We start from the raw sequence: 26,722 nt of genomic DNA, 5'->3' as shown, positions 1-26,722 counted from the left end.
GGTCTGGGGGGTCTTTGCATGGGGTCTGGGGGGTCTTTGCATGGGGTCTGGGGGGTCTTTGCATGGGGTCTGGGGGGTCTTTGCATGGGGTCTGGGGGGTCTTTGCATGGGGTCTGGGGGGTCTTTGCATGGGGTCTGGGGGGGGTCTTTGCATGGGGTCTGGGGGGGTCTTTGCATGGGGTCTGGGGGGGTCTTTGCATGGGGTCTGGGGGGTCTTTGCATGGGGCCTGTGGGGGTCTTTGCATGGGGTCTGGGGGGGGGGGTCTTTGCATGGGGTCGGGGGGGGTCTTTGCATGGGGTCTGTGGGGGTCTTTGTCTGGGGGTCTTTGCATGGGGTCTCTGGGGGGGTCTTTGCATGGGGTCTGGGGGGTCTTTGCATGGGGTCTGGGGGGGTCTTTGCATGGGGTCTGGGGGGGTCTTTGCATGGGGTCTGGGGGGGTCTTTGCATGGGGTCTCTGGGGGGGTCTTTGCATGGGGTCTGGGGGGTCTTTGCATGGGGTCTGGGAGGTCTTTGCATGGGATCCCTGGGGGGGTCTTTGCATGGGGTCTGGGGGTCTTTGCATGGGGTCTGGGAGGTCTTTGCATGGGGTCTCTGGGGGGGTCTTTGCATGGTGTCTCTGGGGGGGTCTTTGCATGGGGTCTCTGGGGGGGTCTTTGCATGGGGTCTGTGGGGGGTCTTTGCATGGGGTCTGTGGGGGGGTCTTTGCATGGGGTCTGTGGGGGGGTCTTTGCATGGGGTCTGGGGGGTCTTTGCATGGGGTCTGGGGGGGTCTTTGCATGGGGTCTGGGGGGGTCTTTGCATGGGGTCTGGGGGGTCTTTGCATGGGGTCTGGGGGGTCTTTGCATGGGGTCTGGGGGGTCTTTGCATGGGGTCTTTGCATGGGGTCTGTGGGGGTCTTTGCATGGGGTCTGTGGGGGTCTTTGCATGGGGTCTGGGGGGGGTCTTTGCATGGGGTCTGGGGGGGGGTCTTTGCATGGGGTCTGGGGGTCTTTGCATGGGGCCTGTGGGGGTCTTTGCATGGGGTCTGGGGGGGGTCTTTGCATGGGGTCTGTGGGGGTCTTTGCATGAGGTCTGGGGGTCTTGGCATGGGGTCTGGGGGTCTTTGCATGGGGTCTGGGGGGTCTTTGCATGGGGTCTGGGGGGGTCTTTGCATGGGGTCTGGGAGGTCTTTGCACGGGGTCTCTGGGGGGGGTCTTTGCGGGGGTCTTTGCATGGGGTCTGGGAGGTCTTTGCATGGGGTCGGGGGGGTCTTTGCATGGGGTCGGGGGGGGTCTTTGCATGGGGTCGGGGGGGGTCTTTGCATGGGGTCGGGGGGGGTCTTTGCATGGGGTCGGGGGGGTCTTTGCATGGGGTCTGGGGGGGTCTTTGCATGGGGTCTGGGGGGGTCTTTGCATGGGGTCGGGGGGGGTCTTTGCATGGGGTCTGGGGGGGTCTTTGCATGGGGTCTGGGGGGTCTTTGCATGGGGTCTGGGGGTCTTTGCATGGGGTCTGGGGGTCTTTGCATGGGGTCTGGGAGGTCGTTGCATGGGGTCTGGGAGGTCGTTGCATGGGGTCTCTGGGGGGGTCTTTGCATGGGGTCTGGGGGGTCTTTGCATGGGGTCTGGGGGGTCTTTGCATGGGGTCTGGGGGGGTCTTTGCATTGGGTCTGGGAGGTCTTTGCATGGGGTCTCTGGGGGGGTCTTTGCATGGGGTCTGGGGGGTCTTTGCATGGGGTCTGGGGGGTCTTTGCATGGGGTCTGGGGGGTCTTTGCATGGGATCCCTGGGGGGGTCTTTGCATGGGGTCTGGGGGTCTTTGCATGGGGTCTGGGAGGTATTTGCATGGGGTCTCTGGGGGGGTCTTTGCATGGGGTCTCTGGGGGGGTCTTTGCATGGGGTCTGGGAAATCTTTGCATGGGGTCTGGGGGGGTCTCTGGGGGGTCTTTGCATGGGGTCTGGGGGGTCTTTGCATGGAGTCTGGGGAGGTCTTTGCATGGGGTCTCTGGGGTGGTCTTTGCATGGGGTCTGGGGGGTCTTTGCATGGGGTCTGGGAGGTCTTTGCATGGGGTCTGGGGGGGTCTCTGGGGGGTCTTTGCATGGGGTCTGGGGGGGTCTTTGCATGGGGTCTGGGGAGGTCTTTGCATGGGGTCTGGGGAGGTCTTTGCATGGGGTCTCTGGGGGGGGTCTTTGCATGGGGTCTGGGGGGTCTTTGCATGGGGTCTGGGAGGTCTTTGCATGGGGTCTGGGCGGTCTCTGGGGGGTCTTTGTATGGAGCCTGGGGGGGTCTTTCCATGGGGTCTGTGGGGGTCTTTGCATGGGGTCTGGGGGGGTCTTTGCATGAGGTGCATATGTGAGGGGGGTTGATGGGGTCTGGGGGGTCTTTGCATGGGGTCTGGGGGGGTCTTAGCATGGGGTCTGGGGGGGTCTTTGCATGGGGTCTGGGGGGTCTTTGCATGGGGTCTGGGGGGTCTTTGCATGGGGTCTGGGGGGTCTCTGGGGGGTCTTTGTATGGAGCCTGGGGGGGTCTTTGCATGGGGTCTGTGGGGGTCTTTGCATGGGGTCTGGGGGGGTCTTTGCATGGGGTCTGGGGAGGTCTTTGCATGGGGTCTCTGGGGGGGTCTTTGCATGGGGTCTGGGGGGTCTTTGCATGGGGTCTGGGAGGTCTTTGCATGGGGTCTGGGGGGTCTCTGGGGGGTCTTTGTATGGAGCCTGGGGGGGTCTTTGCATGGGGTCTGGGGGGTCTTTGCATGGGGTCTGGGGGGTCTTTGCATGGGGTCTGGGGGGTCTTTGCATGGGGTCTGGGGGGTCTTTGCATGGGGTCTGGGGGGTCTTTGCATGGGGTCTGGGGGGGTCTTTGCATGGGGTCTCTGGGGGGGTCTTTGCATGGGGTCTCTGGGGGGGGTCTTTGCATGGGGTCTCTGGGGGGGGTCTTTGCATGGGGTCTGGGGGGGGTCTTTGCATGGGGTCTGGGGGGTCTTTGCATGGGGTCTGGGAGGTCTTTGCATGGGGTCTGGGGGGTCTCTGGGGGGTCTTTGTATGGAGCCTGGGGGGGTCTTTGCATGGGGTCTGTGGGGGTCTTTGCATGGGGTCTGGGGGGGTCTTTGCATGAGGTGCATATGTGAGGGGGGTTGATGGGGTCTGGGGGGGTCTTTGCATGGGGTCTGGGGGGGTCTTTGCATGGGGTCTGGGGAGGTCTTTGCATGGGGTCTGGGGGGTCTTTGCATGGGGTCTGGGGGGTCTTTGCATGGGGTCTGGGGGGTCTTTGCATGGGGTCTGGGGGGTCTCTGGGGGGTCTTTGTATGGAGCCTGGGGGGGTCTTTGCATGGGGTCTGTGGGGGTCTTTGCATGGGGTCTGGGGGGTTCTTTGCATGGGGTCTGGGGAGGTCTTTGCATGGGGTCTGGGAGGTCTTTGCATGGGGTCTGGGAGGTCTTTGCATGGGGTCTGTGGGGGGTCTTTGCATGGGGTCTGGGAGGTCTTTGCATGGGGTCTGGGAGGTCTTTGCATGGGGTCTGGGAGGTCTTTGCATGGGGTCTGGGAGGTCTTTGCATGGGGTCTCTGGGGGTCTTTGCATGGGGTCTCTGGGGGTCTTTGCATGGGGTCTGGGGGGGTCTTTGCATGGGGTCTGGGGGGGTCTTTGCATGGGGTCTGGGGGGGTCTTTGCATGGGGTCTGGGGGGGTCTTTGCATGGGGTCTGGGGGGTCTTTGTATGGAGCCTGGGGGGGTCTTTGCATGGGGTCTGTGGGGGTCTTTGCATGGGGTCTGGGGGGGTCTTTGCATGAGGTGCATATGTGAGGGGGGTTGATGGGGTCTGGGGGGGTCTTTGCATGGGGTCTGGGGGGGTCTTTGCATGGGGTCTCTGGGGGGGTCTTTGCATGGGGTCTGGGGGGTCTTTGAATGGGGTCTGGGGGGTCTCTGGGGGGTCTTTGTATGGAGCCTGGGGGGGTCTTTGCATGGGGTCTGTGTGGGTCTTTGCATGGGGTCTGGGGGGGTCTTTGCATGGGGTCTGGGGAGGTCTTTGCATGGGGTCTGTGGGGGTCTGTGCATGGGGTCTGGGAGGTCTTTGCATGGGGTCTCTGGGGGTCTTTGCATGGGGTCTGTGGGGGGTCTTTGCATGGGGTCTGGGAGGTCTTTGCATGGGGTCTCTGGGGGTCTTTGCATGGGGTCTCTGGGGGGTCTTTGCATGGGGTCTGTGGGGGGTCTTTGCATGGGGTCTGGGGGGGTCTTTGCATGGGGTCTGGGGGGTCTTTGCATGGGGTCTGGGGGGGTCTTTGCATGGGGTCTGGGGGGTCTTTGTATGGAGCCTGGGGGGGTCTTTGCATGGGGTCTGTGGGTGTCTTTGCATGGGGTCTGTGGGTGTCTTTGCATGGGGTCTGGGGGGGTCTTTGCATGGGGTCTGGGGAGGTTTTTGCATGGGGTCTGTGGGGGTCTTTGCATGGGGTCTGTGGGGGGTCTTTGCATGGGGTCTGGGAGGTCTTTGCATGGGGTCTCTGGGGGTCTTTGCATGGGGTCTGTGGGGGGTCTTTGCATGGGGTCTGTGGGGGGTCTTTGCATGGGGTCTGGGAGGTCTTTGCATGGGGTCTGGGAGGTCTTTGCATGGGGTCTGGGAGGTCTTTGCATGGGGTCTCTGGGGGGTCTTTGCATGGGGTCTCTGGGGGTCTTTGCATGGGGTCTGTGGGGGGTCTTTGCATGGGGTCTCTGGGGGTCTTTGCATGGGGTCTGGGGGGTCTTTGCATGGGGTCTGTGGGGGGTCTTTGCATGGGGTCTGTGGGGGGTCTTTGCATGGGGTCTGTGGGGGGTCTTTGCATGGGGTCTCTGGGAGGTCTTTGCATGGGGTCTCTGGGGGTCTTTGCATGGGGTCTGTGGGAGGTCTTTGCATGGGGTCTGGGAGGTCTTTGCATGGGGTCTCTGGGGGTCTTTGCATGGGGTCTGTGGGGGGTCTTTGCATGGGGTCTGGGAGGTCTTTGCATGGGGTCTGGGAGGTCTTTGCATGGGGTCTGGGGGGTCTCTGGGGGGTCTTTGTATGGAGCCTGGGGGGGTCTTTGCATGGGGTCTGTGGGGGTCTTTGCATGGGGTCTGTGGGGGTCTTTGCATGAGGTGCATATGTGAGGGGGGTTGATGGGGTCTGGGGGGTCTTTGCATGGGGTCTGGGGGGGTCTTTGCATGGGGTCTGGGGAGGTCTTTGCATGGGGTCTCTGGGGGGGTCTTTGCGTGGGGTCTGGGGGGTCTTTGCATGGGGTCTGGGGGGTCTCTGGGGGGTCTTTGTATGGAGCCTGGGGGGGTCTTTGCATGGGGTCTGTGGGGGTCTTTGCATGGGGTCTGGGGGGGTCTTTGCATGGGGTCTGTGGGGGGTCTTTGCATGGGGTCTCTGGGGGTCTTTGCATGGGGTCTGTGGGGGTCTTTGCATGGGGTCTGTGGGGGGTCTTTGCATGGGGTCTGGGAGGTCTTTGCATGGGGTCTGGGAGGTCTTTGCATGGGGTCTCTGGGGGTCTTTGCATGGGGTCTGTGGGGGGTCTTTGCATGGGGTCTCTGGGGGTCTTTGCATGGGGTCTGGGGGGGTCTTTGCATGGGGTCTGGGGGGGTCTTTGCATGGGGTCTGGGGGGGTCTTTGCATGGGGTCTGGGGGGTCTTTGCATGGGGTCTGGGGGTTCTCTGGGGGGTCTTTGTATGGAGCCTGGGGGGGTCTTTGCATGGGGTCTGTGGGGGTCTTTGCATGGGGTCTGGGGGGGTCTTTGCATGGGGTCTGGGGAGGTCTTTGCATGGGGTCTGTGGGGGGTCTTTGCATGGGGTCTGTGGGGGGTCTTTGCATGGGGTCTCTGGGGGTCTTTGCATGGGGTCTGTGGGGGGTCTTTGCATGGGGTCTGGGAGGTCTTTGCATGGGGTCTGGGAGGTCTTTGCATGGGGTCTCTGGGGGTCTTTGCATGGGGTCTGTGGGGGGTCTTTGCATGGGGTCTCTGGGGGTCTTTGCATGGGGTCTGTGGGGGGTCTTTGCATGGGGTCTCTGGGGGTATTTGCATGGGGTCTGGGGGGTCTTTGCATGGGGTCTGGGGGGTCTTTGCATGGGGTCTGGGGAGGTCTTTGCATGGGGTCTGTGGGGGGTCTTTGCATGGGGTCTGGGAGGTCTTTGCATGGGGTCTCTGGGGGTCTTTGCATGGGGTCTGTGGGGGGTCTTTGCATGGGGTCTGGGAGGTCTTTGCATGGGGTCTGGGAGGTCTTTGCATGGGGTCTGGGAGGTCTTTGCATGGGGTCTGGGAGGTCTTTGCATGGGGTCTCTGGGGGTCTTTGCATGGGGTCTGTGGGGGGTCTTTGCATGGGGTCTCTGGGGGTCTTTGCATGGGGTCTGTGGGGGGTCTTTGCATGGGGTCTGGGAGGTCTTTGCATGGGGTCTGGGAGGTCTTTGCATGGGGTCTCTGGGGGTCTTTGCATGGGGTCTGTGGGGGGTCTTTGCATGGGGTCTGTGGGGGGTCTTTGCATGGGGTCTGTGGGGGGTCTTTGCATGGGGTCTCTGGGGGTCTTTGCATGGGGTCTGGGGGGTCTTTGCATGGGGTCTGGGGGGGTCTTTGCATGGGGTCTGGGGGGGTCTTTGCATGGGGTCTGTGGGGGGTCTTTGCATGGGGTCTGGGAGGTCTTTGCATGGGGTCTCTGGGGGTCTTTGCATGGGGTCTGTGGGGGGTCTTTGCATGGGGTCTGGGAGGTCTTTGCATGGGGTTGTGGAAAAGTAAATTTTGCCATGTTCTGTGTCCCTACGTGTCATCCATCATATGTTATGTGTGCATGATTAAATATGCATATGTATTCCCCATGTTCAATTAATGACGCAATTATAGTTGTGTCCACCTCTAGTATGCTAGTTTCCAGTCCTCGTGAATACTACGAATATCAGGCCTATGCAAAGCTACGTTGCCACGTTTCCCAGTGTGCACGTTATTTCATTGTAAAGTCCCCGTCTCTAGGCCTCAAAAAGGGCCCGGACACCAGATTCAGCTCCTGTCTCCTGAAGCCTCGCTGAGGAGCGATCCAGCCCCCACCTGTATCCTCGACCCTTCACTTACTTCCTGCCTCGCAGTGCCCGGTTCAGCTGGCTCTGCCTCTGAGTCTGCCAAAAATATGTTATGATTCCAGTTATCAGTTCAGTCCTCCTTCTCTGCATTCCTAAACTACTGAATCGCATCAATAGTTTCCGTCATTGTCTAGCCTATACGGCTCCATGTAAGAGAAATACTGTATTTAATGGTCATTTCGTATTCCTCATCACGCACTACATGTAGAATAATGCATGCTCCAGTCTTAGTGTCTGTTATCCTTTCCCCTCCTGACTTCTAGTTTATATCAATATGTTCTCTAAACATCAGATACTAGATACTGTTTAGGTACATGTCGCCCTGACTCTCCAGACTTCAGTCTCTGCTCCTAGCACAAAGTTCATAGCCCCAGCTTCTCCTAGTAACACGTCATTGTCAGTTTGCGCGCACCATCAGGTTAGAGGTCCCGGCTCCTTAGGTAGCCCCCTCCATGGTTTCCGCCCCATTCATGACATATTCTGTTACGTTTGCATCACATGTCTATGTATACGCCCTGTTACACCCACTTTCACCTTTATCTTTCGCGACTGCTACGCGTCATGCCTTCTGCTCCACCCACTGCTACGCCCACTGCAATGTAATGCTATGTGTTTGCGTTATGTATATATGCTGATGTACTGTTATTAAAAGTTGTCCTTATCCTTTTCCTGCCCCAGGCAAGCGCTTGCCATCCTATTCCTGTGCAGGTTGTCCTGTTCCTGTCCTTATGCTGTATTAAACCTGCATAACTCCTACTACCTCGAATCTTGACTCTTATTTTATTGAGCTATCTGTTATTCATTTATATATTCAAAAATAGGGTATTATTTATTTATTTACCACATAATGGCGCCCGAACAGGGACTTGCCCTTTCCCCACGCGCCGGTGAAGCCACGCCGGCCCCCTGACCCTCTGCAGCCGTGACGGAACCATACCGTGCACCGGCAGATATTTCTGCTTCAAGTATCCCTCAGGCCCACGGAGGAGACGGAGGAGGCGGTCCAGCATCCAAACGAGACGGTGGAGGAACGCGGCGAGTCCCGACCAGAGCCCAAGCCGAGAGTCCAAGGTCCGAGGTATCCGGAGGTCCACCCGTAACTGAAGTCCGAAGTTCGTCGTCCGTCGTCGTAGCAGTCCAGTCCGATCCGAGGCTTTCCGTTCTTGCTGCCCGGTGAGTACCATTACTGGGGTAGTATCTAGACAGGGTCAATCTAAATTGACTCTGGTCCGTGGGTTGGTGGTACACAGACTCACAAACGAAGTGTTCACCTAGGTGGATACGGGTCTTGATGCGTCCCTTTATGGGACCGGTATGTTCCGTACTGTTTCAGCAGTGCATCCAGTAACTCTAGTCTGTTCCGTTCTCGAGAAATTCTTGTATTTCTGTTCTCAGTATTCCAGGTAATATTCTGTCCGAACTGTTATGTTATGATGTTGTTCAATGTATTTCCAATGTCGTGGTATGCCTGAATTGTTCTCCCAATTGTTATTGTTCCTCGTCTATTGTATTGTGTTCCGATTCAAGTTTACAATGTCTCTCTTTTCGAGATTACGTCAGCTAAAAACTAGAAAGGGTTTGTTAGAAGAAGCAGTTCCAGTTCCGCCTAGGGACAGTCCAGGTCATTTTATGTATCAGAAACATGGCATAAGCGCCATTTTGTATCTAGATTTATGGGTAGAGTATACCAAACAGTTAGAAGAAAAATATAGATGGCCCGTATCGGGTACATGGGATGCCGAGTGCATCATGCGAGTAGAAGAAGCATTATGGAAAAAGAAAGCCAGACAGTCACAGAAAGATGCCATTGAGTTATGGCGCAAAGAATCTCATAAAAGAACCGAAAAAGAAATCAGAAAGTCAGAATTAAGTAGAGAATCCTTAGAACGAGCACAAGAAAAATAATTAATCGAGATAGGTGAACAAGTCAAAGCCGAACAGTCAGACAGACAGAGGCATGCCCTTAATAGGGGTATGTATCCTCTTCTTGCCGAGGGCTTGCCAAAAGCGACCCCAGAGGCATCCAGTAATTTCCCGCCACCATTAGTTCCGACCAAGCTACGTCACAAACAGACCGCAGCTGATATTTTTATTTCGTCCTATTTGGACGACACAGTCCCGGAATATGCAAATCCTGTTCCTGTTCCGCCTGTCCCTGTAAACCAGGCACTTCCTGCTCCTCCAGACACCGGAGTACCTGTTACGGTACCCCCGGTCCAGCCGCCATACAAGTCCAGCCCGCATTTCCATTTCCCACTCTGCCAGCACGAAAAGCATCAGTTGATGATTCTAGTCTAGGGGCCGCAGGAGGAGGTCTTCCTCAAACCCCGCCGCCACGAAAACGTTTAACGGCAGCCGAATTACATATGCAAGCGTCACAACGTACGCCCAGACTGTCTGTTGCAGAAATAAGAAAATCCCTTGCCGAATGCTGTTATGACCCAGTCCCAGGTGAAGATGATATGGTTTTATATTCATTACGCGTAAGAAATGTGGCCGAGTATCTAGTCACCCTACCAGATATGAAGGAAGATCTAGACAGAATATATTGTTTCATCCGTACAGGGGAAGATCCAGAAAGTATTGGTGACGTCATGTCCCACAGGAAAGCTGAGACCCAGCTCATGATATTAAAGTTCCTGATTAATTGTCTAATAAGAGAACAAGATTACCCGTCCACGAATCAGGCCGAAATGAAAGCCCTGATGAAGTGGAGTAATAGTATAGCCGAGGGTAAGCACAAGACTATCAGTGCTATGGAGAGTATGTACAAGAAAATCCGTAGAGAAATAATAAAGATACACGAACAACGTAAAGCAGCACAAGTAAGCGAGAAAGAAAGTAACTCTGATACTGAAGAGGTAGAGGACGAGAATCCCGCCAGAATAGCGTATGTAGGAAAACCCAGATTTCCAGATCGCCATTTACGCCTAGAACACAAGTCTATTTTTCATCATCCAGCACCAGAACAAGGTTCTCTAGAACAAGTGTTTCAAGCTACCGATCACATTCTGAAATCACGAATCGGTTACAGTGAGTTAAGCACCATGCATGAACAAGAATTAGCCCGATCAGCAGTCCGATGGATTACTGATTCTACCACTTTTCCAGACGAAATAGTGGCACAAATGTTTCTGAAAATGCCCCCAGCCGAGCAACGACTGGTGGGTATGTATATGATCCAGCACCTCATTACATTGTATGAGGGTCAACATTCTGATCCAGGTCCGTTACACGATATCCTGAACGAGTTACTCCAGTATAGATGGAGAGGTCTAGGTACCGATTTAATTAGTGTCATTCTAGAACAGCGCCACAAATATAGAACGTTTCTGAACCCGCATTTTGTTCATGTCTCACCCCCAGAAAGTAAACCATTTTACATAGACAGACAGAATCCGTTACGAGAAGTCCACCCAGTTAGAGGAACGGGTGGCGAAATGCAACGAGTGTTTGTATACACTCCGATCACAAAGATGGAACTTCTTGAGATGAAGAAATTAATTCCCTGTCATGATAAAGATCCAGCAGGGTTCCATAGAGAATTAAAATACATGCTCCGTATGGGAGAATACACGTATCCAGATATAATTAAAATGTTAAAAGTTCTGCTGCCCGCAGGGGTGTATGAAAAGCTCAAGGAAAAAGAATGGGAGGTGGGAGAGAAAAAGATCGATTGGGCAGTTCTAGAAGCTGAAGACAAGATACGAGTACCAGGTACCGGTCTTGGAGATAAATGTAAAGAATTACCTGAATTATTAATACAAGTTTTACCCAGATTATTGACAACTAGAAAAGAAGACTGGGATGCAATCTCAGCCTGTAAACAGAAACAAGACGAAGATATCAGTGATTTTTATTCTAGATTTGAAAAATGTTTCAGCATCAACAGTGGCCTCAAGACAAGTAGTGAGTCATACCCTCACCTTTTTGTTACTAAATTAGTCGAGAATTCAAGTCCACAAATTAAAAATCGAGTTTTGAAAGTCGAAAGTACCTGGCAAGCTAATACCCCGTCCCAGATGTTGCAACCACCAGAATAGAATCAGGGAAGAGCAAGAACATGAAAGGAAACGTATGAAAGACACGAAAATGAAAGTACTAGTTGCACAATCTGTTCCTCAAGACAGTCAGAAGAAGGGTCCGAATCAAGCCAGTCATCCAGCAGCTCCTGCTAAAGGGAACTGCAATTATTGTAAACAACCAGGTCATTTTATAAACGAGTGTGCAGTTCTGAAACACAACATAGCTACCGGTAAGACTAAAGAAAGACCACGTCCGCCTAGACAAGAACAAGTTTCACAGATTCCTCAGCCACAGAATGCACCACAGACAGTTACAGCACCGCAGCCTATTGCTGCAACACAGCATGTCACATCGCAGATGTACCAGTATGCACAGTCTGAGTATCCAGAGTACCAGCAGTATTCATGAAACAGCCTAGAGAGGGAGGTAGGCTTGCCTCTCATCGAGATACCTGTAGATCAAGAAGGTCCCTATGTTCATAGTCAAGTATTAGGGAAAGACAGAAAGTTTCTGATTGATACAGGGGCAAGTAGGACCACCATCAGTCACGCCGAAGTTCCAGGGGCTCCGCTCTCAGGCTCAAGAAATGTTTCCCTTGGATTTTCAGGAAAACCTATCGTAAATGAAATTTCAAACCAGTTTCTCTAGAAGTAGGTCCATTGTCCCGTACTACTGATCTGTTACTTACTAAGTCATGTCCAGAAAACCTGTTAGGCATTAGGACACTGAAAGAGTTAGGTGCAGTTATATGCTGTTCCCCAGAGGGAATACGATTGTTCCTACGTGACTTCAAGGGTCACTATGTATTATGAGATTTTGATCCCAGATTGTCTAATGTTCCACAGCATCTATGGGCGCAAGGTCCAACTGATGTTGGTTATATGCAAATCACACCCTATCGTGTGACTCTCAAGCCAGGTGTAGTGTTACCACGAATCAGACAGTACAGATTGCCACCTGAGGCTGTAGCAGCCTTATCCAAAATTATTGACGAGCTCATGGCTCAGGGGTGTGGAATTTAATAAAATATGTACTTGTCCATGGGACAAGTAGCTTCATAAATCTACATGTCCTGTAACAAAATCCACTTGTCCCTTTGGTGCCATGTAGTGCGCCGTCAAATAATGGCTGCAATCTATTTATAGAAGAGCTCTGATAAAAGCCTCTCTGGTTATGTCAGGCAAATACTATAGAAGGATTTGAATTTTTGAGTTTTTCACCAGCTCTTCTCTAATCTTTTCCCATACTGAGAAAGGTTGGCAATTTACCCCTTGCAATGGCAGAAGTAAAGTTTCTTCCAGGGCTGGGAAAAATGTGGTTGGAGAAAAAGTGAACTTATAAACACTCAACAGATTTCCGCTGGGGCATATTCATATTTGCTCATGCTAAGATGCAATTCACAAATATTTTCTAGGACTACGGGTTCCTGGCCTACTTGAGGAATTTCATGTGAATACATGAAAAACGTAAATCTGCATTAATACAAGGACATATATCATGGGTGCACTTTTGTGACTTTCACATGGAGCCCCTAATTAAATCTGAGTTAACCAAGACCTTTTGTTTTTATTAAAATGCTATCTCTGCCTATCTGTGAGCTGGCATCCTTGTGTGTAACAGCATTCTGCTCTTTTACAAAGTAGTTTTGTTCAGTGCCAGGAATTTCTATGGCAATGTGGCCTTTATGAGACCAAATACTAGCAGTCTAGTATGAACGCGCTGGCATACAGCAACACGCCTACCTGATAATCCCACAGTAGAGAAAGGAGAATAGTGTAGGCCAAGTGAGTAACCAGAAAATTAAAATACCCCCCACGTTGATCCAAAGTTCTTATGACACCAAGCAAGCGAAAAAAGTAATTGGAATCCTCGCCAACATAGCCCTCTTGTCTCTTCCATCTCAGCATCTATCCCATTCATCCTTTCACCCACTGATATCTAGCATTTCACCTTTACATTGGCACCCATTCCTTCTTTTATCCATTATCCTTTCACCAATCTGTTCGTCCATCTGTTAATCTGTCAGTCCATCTGCTTATCCATATCCAAACCTACCCATCCATCTCCAAACCTATCCATTTCAACCATCCTGCCATCCTTTTGCTCATCCATAAACCCTCCCTTTCACTCATCTATCCACCCTCCCTTTCACTCATCCTTCCACCCTCCCTTCGACCCATCCATCAATCCATCCTTCCACTCATCCATCCATTTATCCTTTACACTCGTCCATCCTTTTGCTCTCTAATCCTTACACCCTGTAACCCATCCACTCATTCACCCTTTCCTTCATTATAACATCCTTTGTCCATCCACCAACCCCGTCACTCAACCATCCCGGTCACTCAATCATCCATCCATCCGTCTAGCCAGCCACACTTCCACTCACTCATCCTTTCACCCAAACATCCATTCATCTTTTCACATTAATTACAAATCTTTGTCTGCCGAGCTGCAGACAGAAGAGGCCCATCAAGAGCTCCACCTCTACTGTAGCTACTAAAGGGGGCGTTCAGGAAGCCCCTGTTCAAACCTATCCTGCCATCTCCAAACCTATCGATCTAACTGATCCATCCCGCCTTCCTTTTACTCATCCATCCTTTCACTCCACACATCCTCCTTTTCACTCCTATTCATCCACCCTTTCACTCATCCTTCCATTCATCCTTCCACTCATCCATCCACCCACCCCATCAATCCTCCTTTTCACTCACCTATCCACCTACCCTTTCACTTCCTCTATTTATGCTTTCGCTCGTCCATCCACCCTTTCACCCGTCCAGCTTCCGTTTCCATCATATATCCATCCACCCTTTCAATAATCCCTCCATCCACCTTTACACTCAACTGTCCACCCATCCATCCATCAACCCTTCCACCCAGCCACCAACCCATCCATACATCCCCACCCACTCAGCCATCTATTCATCTACTCTCTCGCCCATGAATCCACCCGTTCAATACGCCATCCATCCTTTCACTCATCAATCCACTTTCAACCTATCCATCCACTCACCCATCCCTTCATTCACCCTTATCCTACCATTCTTTCACACTTCCATACTTACATCCATCCACTCATTCATCCATGCATCTACCCTTTCACTCCACTCATTCATCCATCTATCCATCCAGCCTTTCACTCATTCATCTATGCATCTATCCATTCACCCTTTCACTCATTAATGTATGCATCTATCATCCACTCTTGCACGTATTCATCCATGCATTCTATACATCCACCCTTTCACTTATTCATACATGCATCTATCCATCCACTCATTTATCCATACACCTATCGAACCACCCTTCCACTTATTCATTCATGCATGCATCTAAACATCAACCCTTTCACTCCTCTCATTCATCCAACTATACATCCAGCCTTTCACTCATTAATTTATGCATCTATCATCCATTCTTGCACGTATTCATCCATGCATTTATACATCCACCCATTCACTTATTCATACATGCATCTATCCATCTACTCATTCATACATGCACCTATCCATCCACCCTTTCACTCATTCATTTATGCATCTAAACATCCACCCTTTCACTCCACTCATTCATCTAACTATACATCCAGCCTTTCACTCATTCATCCATGCATCTATCCATTCACCCTTTCACTCATTAATTTATGCATCTACCATCCACTCTTGCACGTATTCACCCATGCATTTATACATCCACCCATTCACTTATTCATACATGCATCTATCCATTCACCCTTTCACTCATTAATGTATGCATGCATCTACCATCCACTCTTGCACGTATTCCTCCATGCATCTGTACTTCCACCCTTTCACTTATTCATACATGCATCTATCCATCCACTCTTTCACTATTCATCCATGCATCTATTCATCCACCCTTTCACTCACTCTCCCACCCACCCTTTCAAGTCCATTATGGGCATTTGTCTGCGGACCTGCAGATTGAAGAGGCCCATCAAAAACTCTACAGCTGCTGCAGTTGCTACAGCGGTGTGTTCACAATGCCCCTGGTGCAGGCACAAAGTGAGATGAGAGGCCTAGTGCAAGGACAGAATTAGGGGTGGCCTTAGGCCTGCATGAAGGCCCATGTGGAAACTAATGAGCTTTAATGTAAGCCCTCGATGACGTAAGAAATGAGAGGCCAAGGCGAGTGGGTCAGGGATGTCAGAGAGGGCGGCGGAGGGTGGTGGGTTAGCAGGTTTTGGCACCAGGTGTAAGATAAGGTGTACAGGAAATGCAAAGTGTCAAGGAGGGGGTGCATGAGAAGGGAAAGCAAAGTGATTTGAAGATGAGCAGGGATATTGGAGCCCTATGAGGCCCAGGAGTGGAGCAGAGAATACAAGACAGGGAGGGGTCATACAGTTCAAGTCAGAGCAAGGGGCCAAGAGGCAGAAAAAAAGCAGCCTCTTACATGCCATTGCTGGAGTGTACTGGAGCTGCAAAAGCTTGATGTGCGTCTCGTGCTTGATGAAAATAAAAGGACCAGGGGAGGGCCTGGAAGTCAAACAAGCTTTTGTTGTTCAGCTCTGGGGAAATTAAAGTGCAGGCCCCAGCTTTTACATTGACCCTTTCGCTGCCAATAAACTGCTCAGAGCAACTTATTTACTGGCTGTGACCTACAGGGTTGAACAGCTGTGTATCGTTTTGCCATAAATCTGTCTACTTGTCCTTTGGACAAAATGCAAATTTAAACCTCTTGCCCTCCTAAGAAATCTAGATGTCTCGGGCGTCGGGAGATAGGAATTCCCCACCCCTGTGGCTCAAGGAGTAGTTGTAGAAACCGACTCAAATGTATGTAATTCTCCGATCATTCCAGTCATGAAACGTACTGATCCAAATGCACCCCCAGTATATCGATTAGTGATTGACCTACGAGAGCTTAATAAATGTATTATTCCTCAGTACCCAGTTGTCCCAGACATCTCTTCCCTATTAACAGCCATTGATTCCGAAGCCTCATTTTTCACAGTCATAGACCTCAAGAATGCGTTTTTTAGTGTTCCCATTCATCCAGACAGCCAGTTCCTTTTCGGATTTTGTTTAAATGGAAGGAGCTATATGTTTACACGAGCTCCTCAAGGTTTCACAGAAAGTCCTAGTATTTACAGTCAAGCACTCAAGAGACAACTAGACAACATTCACATGCCAACTGACACCGCCCTGCTCCAGTATGTCGATGATCTCCTGATCACAGCCCGTTCTGAACGTGCTTGCGAGCGAGCATCCCTTACAGTCTTGTATTTCCTAGCCGAGATGGGGCACAAGGTGTCCCCTTCTAAGCTTCAATTCTGTGTCCAGCAAGTGGTATACTTAGGACACTTACTGTCCAAGAGGGGTAGGCAGTTGACACCAGACCGTATCCAGTTAATAGCGAGTCTTCCTCAGCCCAAGACCCAGAAGGAGGTACGTGCTTTTATCGGCCTTACTTCTTATTGCAGACAATGGATTCCTCAGTATGCATTTCTAGCTAAGCCACTGATACAGTTAACGACACAGGAGGCAGCCGTATCGACTGTCCTCCCTTGGACATCTGAACATACACTTAGTTTCAATGAGTTAAAGAAAGCCCTATGCCAAGCTCCAGTTCTAGCGACACCGAACTACAGTAAGCCTTTTACACTTTTCGTTACTGAACGCGAAGGTACAGCATTATCTGTTCTCACACAAGATCAAGCAGGACAATACAAGCCCTGTGCTTATTTTTCGAGCACATTAGATCCTGTAGCCCAGGCTCTGCCTGCGTGCCTCAAGTCAGTTGCAGCCACAGCCCTAGCTATCAGACAAAGTGATTCCATAGTCTTAGGACATACCTTGACAGTACAAGTTCCACATTCCGTGGAAGTTCTTTTAAACCGAACACAGACTCAGCACTTGACAATTGCACGTTTAACTGGTTATGAATTGACACTGTTCCAGCCACACATAGAAATCAGACGCTGCAACATCCTGAATCCTGCTACACTGTTAACATCAGTTAATTCGAATTCCGTCACACATGATTGTGTGGAAGTAGTTAACATTACGACAAAACCAAGACAAGATCTGACAGATATTCCGTTATTAGATCCCGACCTGACACTTTATGTGGATGGTTCATGTATGAGAACCAGTACAGGAGAACTAGTCGTCGCGTATGCAGTGACTACTGACACTGAAGTTATAGAGACACACCGCATTGACACTCTGTCCGCTCAAGCAGCAGAGCTAGTTGCTCTGACACAAGCCTGTATACATGCCAAGAACCAGAAAGTTAACGTTTACACAGATTCACGCTACGCATTTGGAGTCGTACACGACTTCGGAGTGCTCTGGCAGGAGAGAGGTTTCATGACTTCTCATGGAACCAAGATTCAGCATGGTCTCCTTATTCAAGCTCTGTTAGATGCCATACATTTACCGACATCTATCGCTATCATGAAATGTAAAGCACATACGAAAGTTACTGACATTATTTCCCAAGGTAATGATCTAGCAGACCGCACAGCCAAACTTACAGCACAGACTCCAGACATTCCAGTTAATCAGACACATACTCCAGATCCGACTACATGTATGACAGTTAAGGACCCTACACAAGATGTCATAGACATACAGTCACATGCTACTCCCGAAGAAATCAAGAAATGGTCCGAACAAGGAGGGGTCCAGACAGATCAAGGATGGTTAACAAAGGGTAGAGCCACATGGTTTCTCCCCGACTCTATGGTTCAAGTCATTATTAATACCGCACATAGTCCAGCACATTTAGGAGAAAAAGCTATGTTAGACAGTATCCAGAACATTTGGTTCAACAAGCATTTACGAGCTGCAGCCAAGCAGAAAGTCCGTACCTGTATGATATGTTGTCAGTTTAATCCAGGTAAAAGTGTCCCGGTGGAACAAGGTGGATTCCAGCCTCCTGACCACCCTTTTGAAGTCCTCCAGATGGATTATATTCAGATGGAGCGATGTCGAGGTTTCAAGTATGTCCTTGTAGTTGTATGCGCTTTGTCCAGGTGGACAGAAGCATATCCAGTCCCAGATTACACAGCCGCGACCACTGCCAAGCAGTTGGTTCGTGAGTTCTTCCCCCGTTATGGACTCCCTAGAGTCGTATATTCTGACAACGGCCAGCCATTCTCATCTGAACTCATGAAGCATGTTTCCCTTCTGTTAGGGTACCAGTGGAAGTTTCATTGTGTACGCCATCCTGAAGCAGCCGGTCTCGTAGAGAGACATAATCAGACTCTGAAAATCCGAATCGCCAAAGTATGCAAAGAAAAAGGTGTGGACTGGCTAGTAGCTCTGCCAGTCGCTTTATTTTATATGCGCATGGTCGCACATTCCAGATCAGGTCTGTCCCCGTACGAGGTCGTATTCGGCCACCCCCCAAATATGTGGGGTACTCCTAGACCCCGAAGTATTACCGATGTTTCAAGTAATATGTTGACAGATTACCTAGCTTCCTTGATGTCTGCCCTCAACTCATGTCGTTCACAGGTTGCCGCCGCATTTCCAGACAATACCGAGGTGGCACCACATGAAATCGTTCCAGGATCCATGGTGATGGTCCGCAACTTTGACAGATCAAGTCCGCTGGAGCCTCGTTGGAAAGAGCCCCGACAGGTCCTCCTCACCACCCGTACAGCCGTGAAGTTGGAAGGTCGCAAAGGCTGGGTGCACCTTTCTCATATAAAACAATTTAATGGATTGAAACCCGTCTTAAAGAACATTTCCCAGGATTTGAAGGATTGCCAAAATATTGTTCTCAAGGACTGTCCCGCAAAAGACATTGCTACAACCCCTCCCCTGTTAGAGAAAACTCCGCAACAGGAGTATAAGCTAAAACTCCGGTCTAGTAAAATAAGTCAGTCAGTTTGATTGTCTAAGTCCTCCCCTAGGTGAAACGGTTAGACTGTTTCTGACATGTATAAAATAGACCCCCATAGTGAGAGAGTTAGTCAAAACTCAATTCGATGTATCATTTTTCTATGTTTCATATTATTTCTCAGCATTATGACTTCCTGCACCAGTTATGCATTTTACCTGTATTTCCCAGTTTCTCATGTAAATATGTCTGCTAATGCTACAGTAGAGCACATGTTTAGTGATCTGCCTCCTCATGAACTCTCTTACCGCCTCGCTATGCGAAACAACTCATTTATCCGTATGTTACATTACTCACACCAGACCAGCAATGCCACTAATTGTTGGGTGTGTGGTCGACTCCCCCCTTTCCAGACACCGAAGGGAGTCCTGCCACTTTTTCCTTATCCATTTTCACATATTGGTTCGTGTGGAGCATGGTCCACGTTAACGTTATCCTCAACAGATATGTCTTTTCTTAACAGTACATGTTTTCCAGACAAGCAAGGTCTCCCCCACAGAACAGGTTTAGATCTAGAAAATGAAGTGTACAATTTAGGTAATTGTTCGTCGAATTTTATGGTCCTGAATGTCCAGTCTGATTCTACTCCAGTCTTACCTGCTATTTCAGTACTACCAGTTAAAGGCGAATTATGTGTCCGAAATAATGGTTCCGTACATGTAGGACATAGTGAATGTACTACTATTGTCAAGTATAGTGACAGTGGGAAATCTATTTTCAAAGCCTCACGTCATTCTTATTTTATTTGTGGTCTAACTGCATATGTTCGTCTGCCCCTCGATTGGGAAGGAACCTGTTACATTGCCTTCCTACTGCCACCTGTTTTTCTAGCCCCATCTGATTATCATAGGAATACACATCTAGTACACATTAGACATAGAAGGGAGTCCCCAATTGTCGATTATACTGAAACTGCTCTAGAACAGTATACAGATTTCAACAGAGGTTTCTTCTTCTTTATAGGACCTATCCAGAATAGTAAACTGATCCGTAGGTTAACAAGAACCCTTGAAGCTGTAGTAAATGAGACTGCCTCTGCTCTAGGTAATTTAACTGAAGAGCAATCTGCTATGAGATTTGTCGTTTTACAGAATCGTCTCGTCCTTGACGTCATACTGGCCGATAGGGGCGGGGCCTGTAGAGTCATCGGATCTAGTTGCTGCATTTTCATTCCAAATAACGCGCCGTCTGTTTATTCAGCTATAACCAGACTCCATAAAATTGCCCATCTGTTACACCAAGATCCAGGCACCTGGACATGGTCCGGTTGGTTCTGGAATATAATTTCCGCGTGGGGATGGAAAGTCTTGTCCTTCCTAGGTATTGCAGTAGCGATCATATTCAGCTGCTGTCTCTGTATACAATGTGGCCCTGCGATTTGCGGCATTTGTGCTACCTCTTGTATTCCTAGTCCCAAGCCCCGTTCTAGATCCCGTTCCAGGATAATTCGAGACGAGCAAATGATACTGTATGAAATGATAGATGGTATCATGAAAATTGATGTTTCCTGATGGAAACGTAGTGACAAGGAGGGAATGTGGAAAAGTAAATTTTGCCATGTTCTGTGTCCCTACGTGTCATCCATCATATGTTATGTGTGCATGATTAAATATGCATATGTATTCCCCATGTTCAATTAATGACGCAATTATAGTTGTGTCCACCTCTAGTATGCTAGTTTCCAGTCCTCGTGAATACTACGAATATCAGGCCTATGCAAAGCTACGTTGCCACGTTTCCCAGTGTGCACGTTATTTCATTGTAAAGTCCCCGTCTCTAGGCCTCAAAAAGGGCCCGGACACCAGATTCAGCTCCTGTCTCCTGAAGCCTCGCTGAGGAGCGATCCAGCCCCCACCTGTATCCTCGACCCTTCACTTACTTCCTGCCTCGCAGTGCCCGGTTCAGCTGGCTCTGCCTCTGAGTCTGCCAAAAATTGTTATGATTCCAGTTATCAGTTCAGTCCTCCTTCTCTGCATTCCTAAACTACTGAATCGCATCAATAGTTTCCGTCATTGTCTAGCCTATACGGCTCCATGTAAGAGAAATACTGTATTTAACCCCTTCGACGCTCATGACGAGCCCAGCTCGTCATGTAGGGCCCATTGATTTCAATGGAAAGTCAATGGACCTACATGCATACCCCTTAGCAGCCAAGTGGTTAATGGTCATTTCGTATTCCTCATCACGCACTACATGTAGAATAATGCATGCTCCAGTCTTAGTGTCTGTTATCCTTTCCCCTCCTGACTTCTAGTTTATATCAATATGTTCTCTAAACATCAGATACTAGATACTGTTTAGGTACATGTCGCCCTGACTCTCCAGACTTCAGTCTCTGCTCCTAGCACAAAGTTCATAGCCCCAGCTTCTCCTAGTAACACGTCATTGTCAGTTTGCGCGCACCATCAGGTTAGAGGTCCCGGCTCCTTAGGTAGCCCCCTCCATGGTTTCCGCCCCATTCATGACATATTCTGTTACGTTTGCATCACATGTCTATGTATACGCCCTGTTACACCCACTTTCACCTTTATCTTTCGCGACTGCTACGCGTCATGCCTTCTGCTCCACCCACTGCTACGCCCACTGCAATGTAATGCTATGTGTTTGCGTTATGTATATATGCTGATGTACTGTTATTAAAAGTTGTCCTTATCCTTTTCCTGCCCCAGGCAAGCGCTTGCCATCCTATTCCTGTGCAGGTTGTCCTGTTCCTGTCCTTATGCTGTATTAAACCTGCATAACTCCTACTACCTCGAATCTTGACTCTTATTTTATTGAGCTATCTGTTATTCATTTATATATTCAAAAATAGGGTATTATTTATTTATTTACCACAGGGTCTGGGAGGTCTTTGCATGGGGTCTCTGGGGGTCTTTGCATGGGGTCTGTGGGGGGTCTTTGCATGGGGTCTGGGAGGTCTTTGCATGGGGTCTGGGAGGTCTTTGCATGGTGTCTGGGGGGTCTCTGGGGGGTCTTTGTATGGAGCCTGGGGGGGTCTTTGCATGGGGTCTGTGGGGGTCTTTGCATGGGGTCTGGGGGGGGGGTCTTTGCATGAGGTGCATATGTGAGGGGGGTTGATGGGGTCTGGGGGGGTCTTTGCATGGGGTCTGGGGGGGTCTTTGCATGGGGTCTGGGGAGGTCTTTGCATGGGGTCTCTGGGGGGGTCTTTGCATGGGGTCTCTGGGGGGGTCTTTGCATGGGGTCTGGGGGGTCTTTGCATGGGGTCTGGGGGGTCTCTGGGGGGTCTTTGTATGGAGCCTGGGGGGGTCTTTGCATGGGGTCTGTGGGGGTCTTTGCATGGGGTCTGGGGGGGTCTTTGCATGGGGTCTGTGGGGGGTCTTTGCATGGGGTCTGGGAGGTCTTTGCATGGGGTCTGGGAGGTCTTTGCATGGGGTCTCTGGGGGTCTTTGCATGGGGTCTCTGGGGGGTCTTTGCATGGGGTATCTGGGGGTCTTTGCATGGGGTCTCTGGGGGTCTTTGCATGGGGTCTGGGGGGGTCTTTGCATGGGGTCTGGGGGGGTCTTTGCATGGGGTCTGGGGGGTCTCTGGGGGGTCTTTGTATGGAGCCTGGGGGGGTCTTTGCATGGGGTCTGTGGGGGTCTTTGCATGGGGTCTGGGGGGGTCTTTGCATGGGGTCTGGGGAGGTCTTTGCATGGGGTCTGTGGGGGGTCTTTGCATGGGGTCTGGGAGGTCTTTGCATGGGGTCTCTGGGGGTCTTTGCATGGGGTCTGTGGGGGGTCTTTGCATGGGGTCTGGGAGGTCTTTGCATGGGGTCTGGGAGGTCTTTGCATGGGGTCTCTGGGGGTCTTTGCATGGGGTCTCTGGGGGGTCTTTGCATGGGGTCTGTGGGGGGTCTTTGCATGGGGTCTGGGGGGTCTTTGCATGGGGTCTGGGGGGGTCTTTGCATGGGGTCTGGGGGGGTCTTTGCATGGGGTCTGGGGAGGTCTTTGCATGGGGTCTGTGGGGGGTCTTTGCATGGGGTCTGGGAGGTCTTTGCATGGGGTCTCTGGGGGTCTTTGCATGGGGTCTGTGGGGGGTCTTTGCATGGGGTCTGGGAGGTCTTTGCATGGGGTCTGGGGGGGTCTTTGCATGGGGTCTGGGGGGTCTTTGCATGGGGTCTGGGGGGGTCTTTGCATGGGGTCTGGGGGGGTCTTTGCATGGGGTCTGGGGGGTCTTTGCATGGGGTCTGGGGGTCTTTGCATGGGGTCTCTGGGGGGGGGGTCTTTGCATGGGGTCTGGGGGGGTCTTTGCATGGGGTCTGGGGGGGTCTTTGCATGGGGTCTGTGGGGGGGTCTTTGCATGGGGTCTGTGGGGGGTCTTTGCATGGGGTCTGTGGGGGGTCTTTGCATGGGGTCTGGGAGGTCTTTGCATGGGGTCTCTGGGGGTCTTTGCATGGGGTCTGTGGGGGGTCTTTGCATGGGGTCTGGGAGGTCTTTGCATGGGGTCTGTGGGGGGGTCTTTGCATGGGGTCTGTGGGGGGTCTTTGCATGGGGTCTGGGAGGTCTTTGCATGGGGTCTGTGGGGGGGTCTTTGCATGGGGTCTGTGGGGGGGTCTTTGCATGGGGTCTGTGGGGGGTCTTTGCATGGGGTCTGTGGGGGGTCTTTGCATGGGGTCTTTGCATGAGGTCTCTGGGGGTCTTTGCATGAGGTCTCTGGGGGTCTTTGCATGAGGTCTCTGGGGGTCTTTGCATGAGGTCTCTGGGGGGGTCTTTGCATGGGGTCTGGGGGGGTCTTTGCATGGGGTCTCTGGGGGTCTTTGCATGGGGTCTGGGGGGGTCTTTGCATGGGGTCTGTGGGGGTCTTTGCATGGGGTCTGGGGGTCTTTGCATGGGGTCTGGGGGTCTTTGCATGGGGTCTGGGGGTCTTTGCATGGGGTCTGGGGGGGTCTTTGCATGGGGTCTGGGGGTCTTTGCATGGGGTCTGGGGGTCTTTGCATGGGGTCTGTGGGGGGTCTTTGCATGGGGTCTGGGGGGGTCTTTGCATGGGGTCTGGGGGGGTCTTTGCATGGGGTCTGTGGGGGGTCTTTGCATGGGGTCTGGGGGGTCTTTGCATGGGGTCTGGGGGGGTCTTTGCATGGGGTCTCTGGGGGGGTCTTTGCATGGGGTCTGGGGGGGTCTTTGCATGGGGTCTGGGGGGGTCTTTGCATGGGGTCTGGGGGGGTCTTTGCATGGGGTCTGTGGGGGGTCTTTGCATGGGGTCTGGGGGGTCTTTGCATGGGGTCTGGGGGGGTCTTTGCATGGGGTCTCTGGGGGGTCTTTGCATGGGGTCTGGGGGGTCTTTGCATGGGGTCTGGGGGGGTCTTTGCATGGGGTCTCTGGGGGGGTCTTTGCATGGGGTCTGGGAGGTCTTTGCATGGGGTCTGGGGGGGTCTCTGGGGGGGTCTCTGGGGGGTCTTTGCATGGGGTCTGGGGGGGTCTTTGCATGGGGTCTGTGGGGGGTCTTTGCATGGGGTCTCTGGGGGGTCTTTGCATGGGGTCTGGGAGGTCTTTGCATGGGGTCTGGGGGGGTCTCTGGGGGGTCTTTGCATGGGGTCTGGGGAGGTCTTTGCATGGGGTCGGGGGGGGTCTTTGCATGAGGTCTCTGGGGGTCTTTGCATGAGGTCTCTGGGGGTCTTTGCATGGGGTCGGGGGGGGTCTTTGCATGGGGTCTGGGGGGGTCTTTGCATGGGGTCTCTGGGGGGTCTTTGCATGGGGTCTCTGGGGGTCTTTGCATGGGGTCTGTGGGGGGTCTTTGCATGGGGTCTGTGGGGGGGTCTTTGCATGGGGTCTGGGGGGTCTTTGCATGGGGTCTTGGGGGGGTCTTTGCATGGGGTCTGGGGGGGGGTCTTTGCACGGGGTCTGGGGGGTCTTTGCATGGGGTCTCTGGGGGTCTTTGCATGGGGTCTCTGGGGGGGTCTTTGCATGGGGTCTCTGGGGGGGTCTTTGCATGGGGTCTGGGGGGGTCTTTGCATGGGGTCTGTGGGGGGGTCTTTGCATGGGGTCTGGGGGGGTCTTTGCATGGGGTCTGGGGGGTCTTTGCATGGGGTCTGGGGGGTCTTTGCATGGGGTCTGGGGGGTCTTTGCATGGGGGTCTGGGGGGGTCTTTGCATGGGGGTCTGGGGGGTCTTTGCATAGGGTCTGGGGGGTCTTTGCATGGGGTCTGGGGGGTCTTTGCATGGGGTCTCTGGGGGTCTTTGCATGGGGTCTCTGGGGGGGTCTTTGCATGGGGTCTCTGGGGGGGTCTTTGCATGGGGTCTGGGGGGGTCTTTGCATGGGGTCTGTGGGGGGGTCTTTGCATGGGGTCTGGGGGGGTCTTTGCATGGGGTCTGGGGGGTCTTTGCACGGGGTCTGGGGGGTCTTTGCATGGGGTCTGGGGGGTCTTTGCATGGGGGTCTGGGGGGTCTTTGCATGGGGTCTGTGGGGGGTCTTTGCATGGGGTCTGGGGGGTCTTTGCATGAGGTGCATATGTGAGGGGGGTTGATGGGGTCTGGGGGGGGGTCTCCAGTCCCTGCGCTGTGGGGGGGGGGGGGTTCAAGGCCGGGGTCGCAGGTCATGAGGGATCCTCCTCAGAGGCAGGTCAAGCACCGGTGTCTGGGGGGGGGGGGTGCGGGGGTCTCACCTCTTCTAACGGCCTCTGCGTCATGTCTCCCCTCCGTTCCGGGGGCTCCTCGAGGGCGGGTGCGGGGCCGTGCAGCGGCGGAGCGCCTCGACGCGCAGGCTCCGGGCTCCAGGCGCTAGACTCGGCGGAGATCAGGAGACACCACACAGCACCGGCGGAGCGCGGACTGAGCACGCCCCGAGGGGAGACACTGATCACTGGCGCATGCGCAGTTAACCGCCAAACTAGATACTGGCGCATGCGCAGACTCACCACTCTGCGATGCAGAAATCACGGCGCAGATGGAGCGTCCTCCGAGATGAAAATACTGATCCTTAACACATGCGCAGAAAGAGCGCCTTACGGGACGGGGAAACGTATCGAACGGCGCATGCGCAGACGGAGCTTTCTGCATCAGTGATTTGCATTACTCGCGAAATAGCATACTGAGCATACCCTTAGGAAATATGTGATAACCTGCGCATGCGTAGAGCGAGGGCCCTCAGAGGCGAGAGACTACTCACCCGCGCAGCCGCAGAAGGAGCACACGCCGCCATGACCTTTAGTTTAGAATGTTCCCAGAATGCAATGTGTTGCAGGCTAAAAAGGCGGAACTCGCAGGAGTCTCACATGGCATGGACATACTGAGCAGATATGTGCATAGCAGAAAATAGTTCCTGAAGGAGCATTGGTCTTAATTTCGGTAGTGCGTCATCCTAGGAGAGGATGGGCATTTAAACAATTTTAACAACATTATTTAATGAAGTACCTTTTTTTTTTTTTAAATATATTTATTGATATATCTGGTGCATAAAAATTCAAACATTACAAAAATAGTCTCCAGAACTTTTCAATGTGTAGCTTGGATTCCTGGGCAAGTTTGCATCATTCCCATTCAAGGCACTTCACTCACCATTATGGAAAGAAACAACAGATTACTACACAAAACTCTTTCTTGAAGCAGAAATAAAGCAGGACTGCATTTAAAAAAAAAAATCTATTTACAAAAAGATATACCCTTTCCGGACAGTAGTACCTCATCATAGAGATACCTAGGCAAAATTGTTAAAACAACCTGAAACACGTTGTGACGGTTTTTGAAACAAAGTGAAGCACGTCGTATAGGCAGGGTGTCGGCAATAGTTATAACTGCCTTAAAAGCTTGTGACTATAAAGGATAATAAACATGTTCATAGAATTTTTTTTGTGCAG

At 51.8% G+C, this 26,722-nt stretch overlaps 1 protein-coding gene across 3 annotated transcripts in view; it reads right to left on the bottom strand.

The window, feature by feature from the left end:
* The window catches only part of LOC144770960 (uncharacterized), an 86,062-nt gene extending 60,352 nt beyond the window's left edge, over positions 1–25,710 (bottom strand). For 2 of the 3 annotated variants that reach the window (XM_078655813.1, XM_078655815.1), the window contains exon 1: positions 25,532–25,697. In XM_078655813.1, the coding sequence (XP_078511939.1) occupies positions 25,532–25,555 (24 nt within the window). In that variant the 5' untranslated portion in view covers positions 25,556–25,697. Of the gene's footprint in view, positions 1–25,531 lie in introns of all 3 variants that reach the window. The other variant, XM_078655814.1, reaches the window with a different exon arrangement.
* Positions 25,711–26,722: the final 1,012 nt, after the last annotated feature.

This window comes from Lissotriton helveticus, chromosome 7 (genome assembly GCF_964261635.1).
Source record: "Lissotriton helveticus chromosome 7, aLisHel1.1, whole genome shotgun sequence".
NCBI lineage: Eukaryota > Metazoa > Chordata > Amphibia > Caudata > Salamandridae > Lissotriton > Lissotriton helveticus.
The sequence above is the reverse complement of the archived record's forward strand: the minus strand, read 5'-3'. Positions and strand labels throughout refer to the sequence as shown.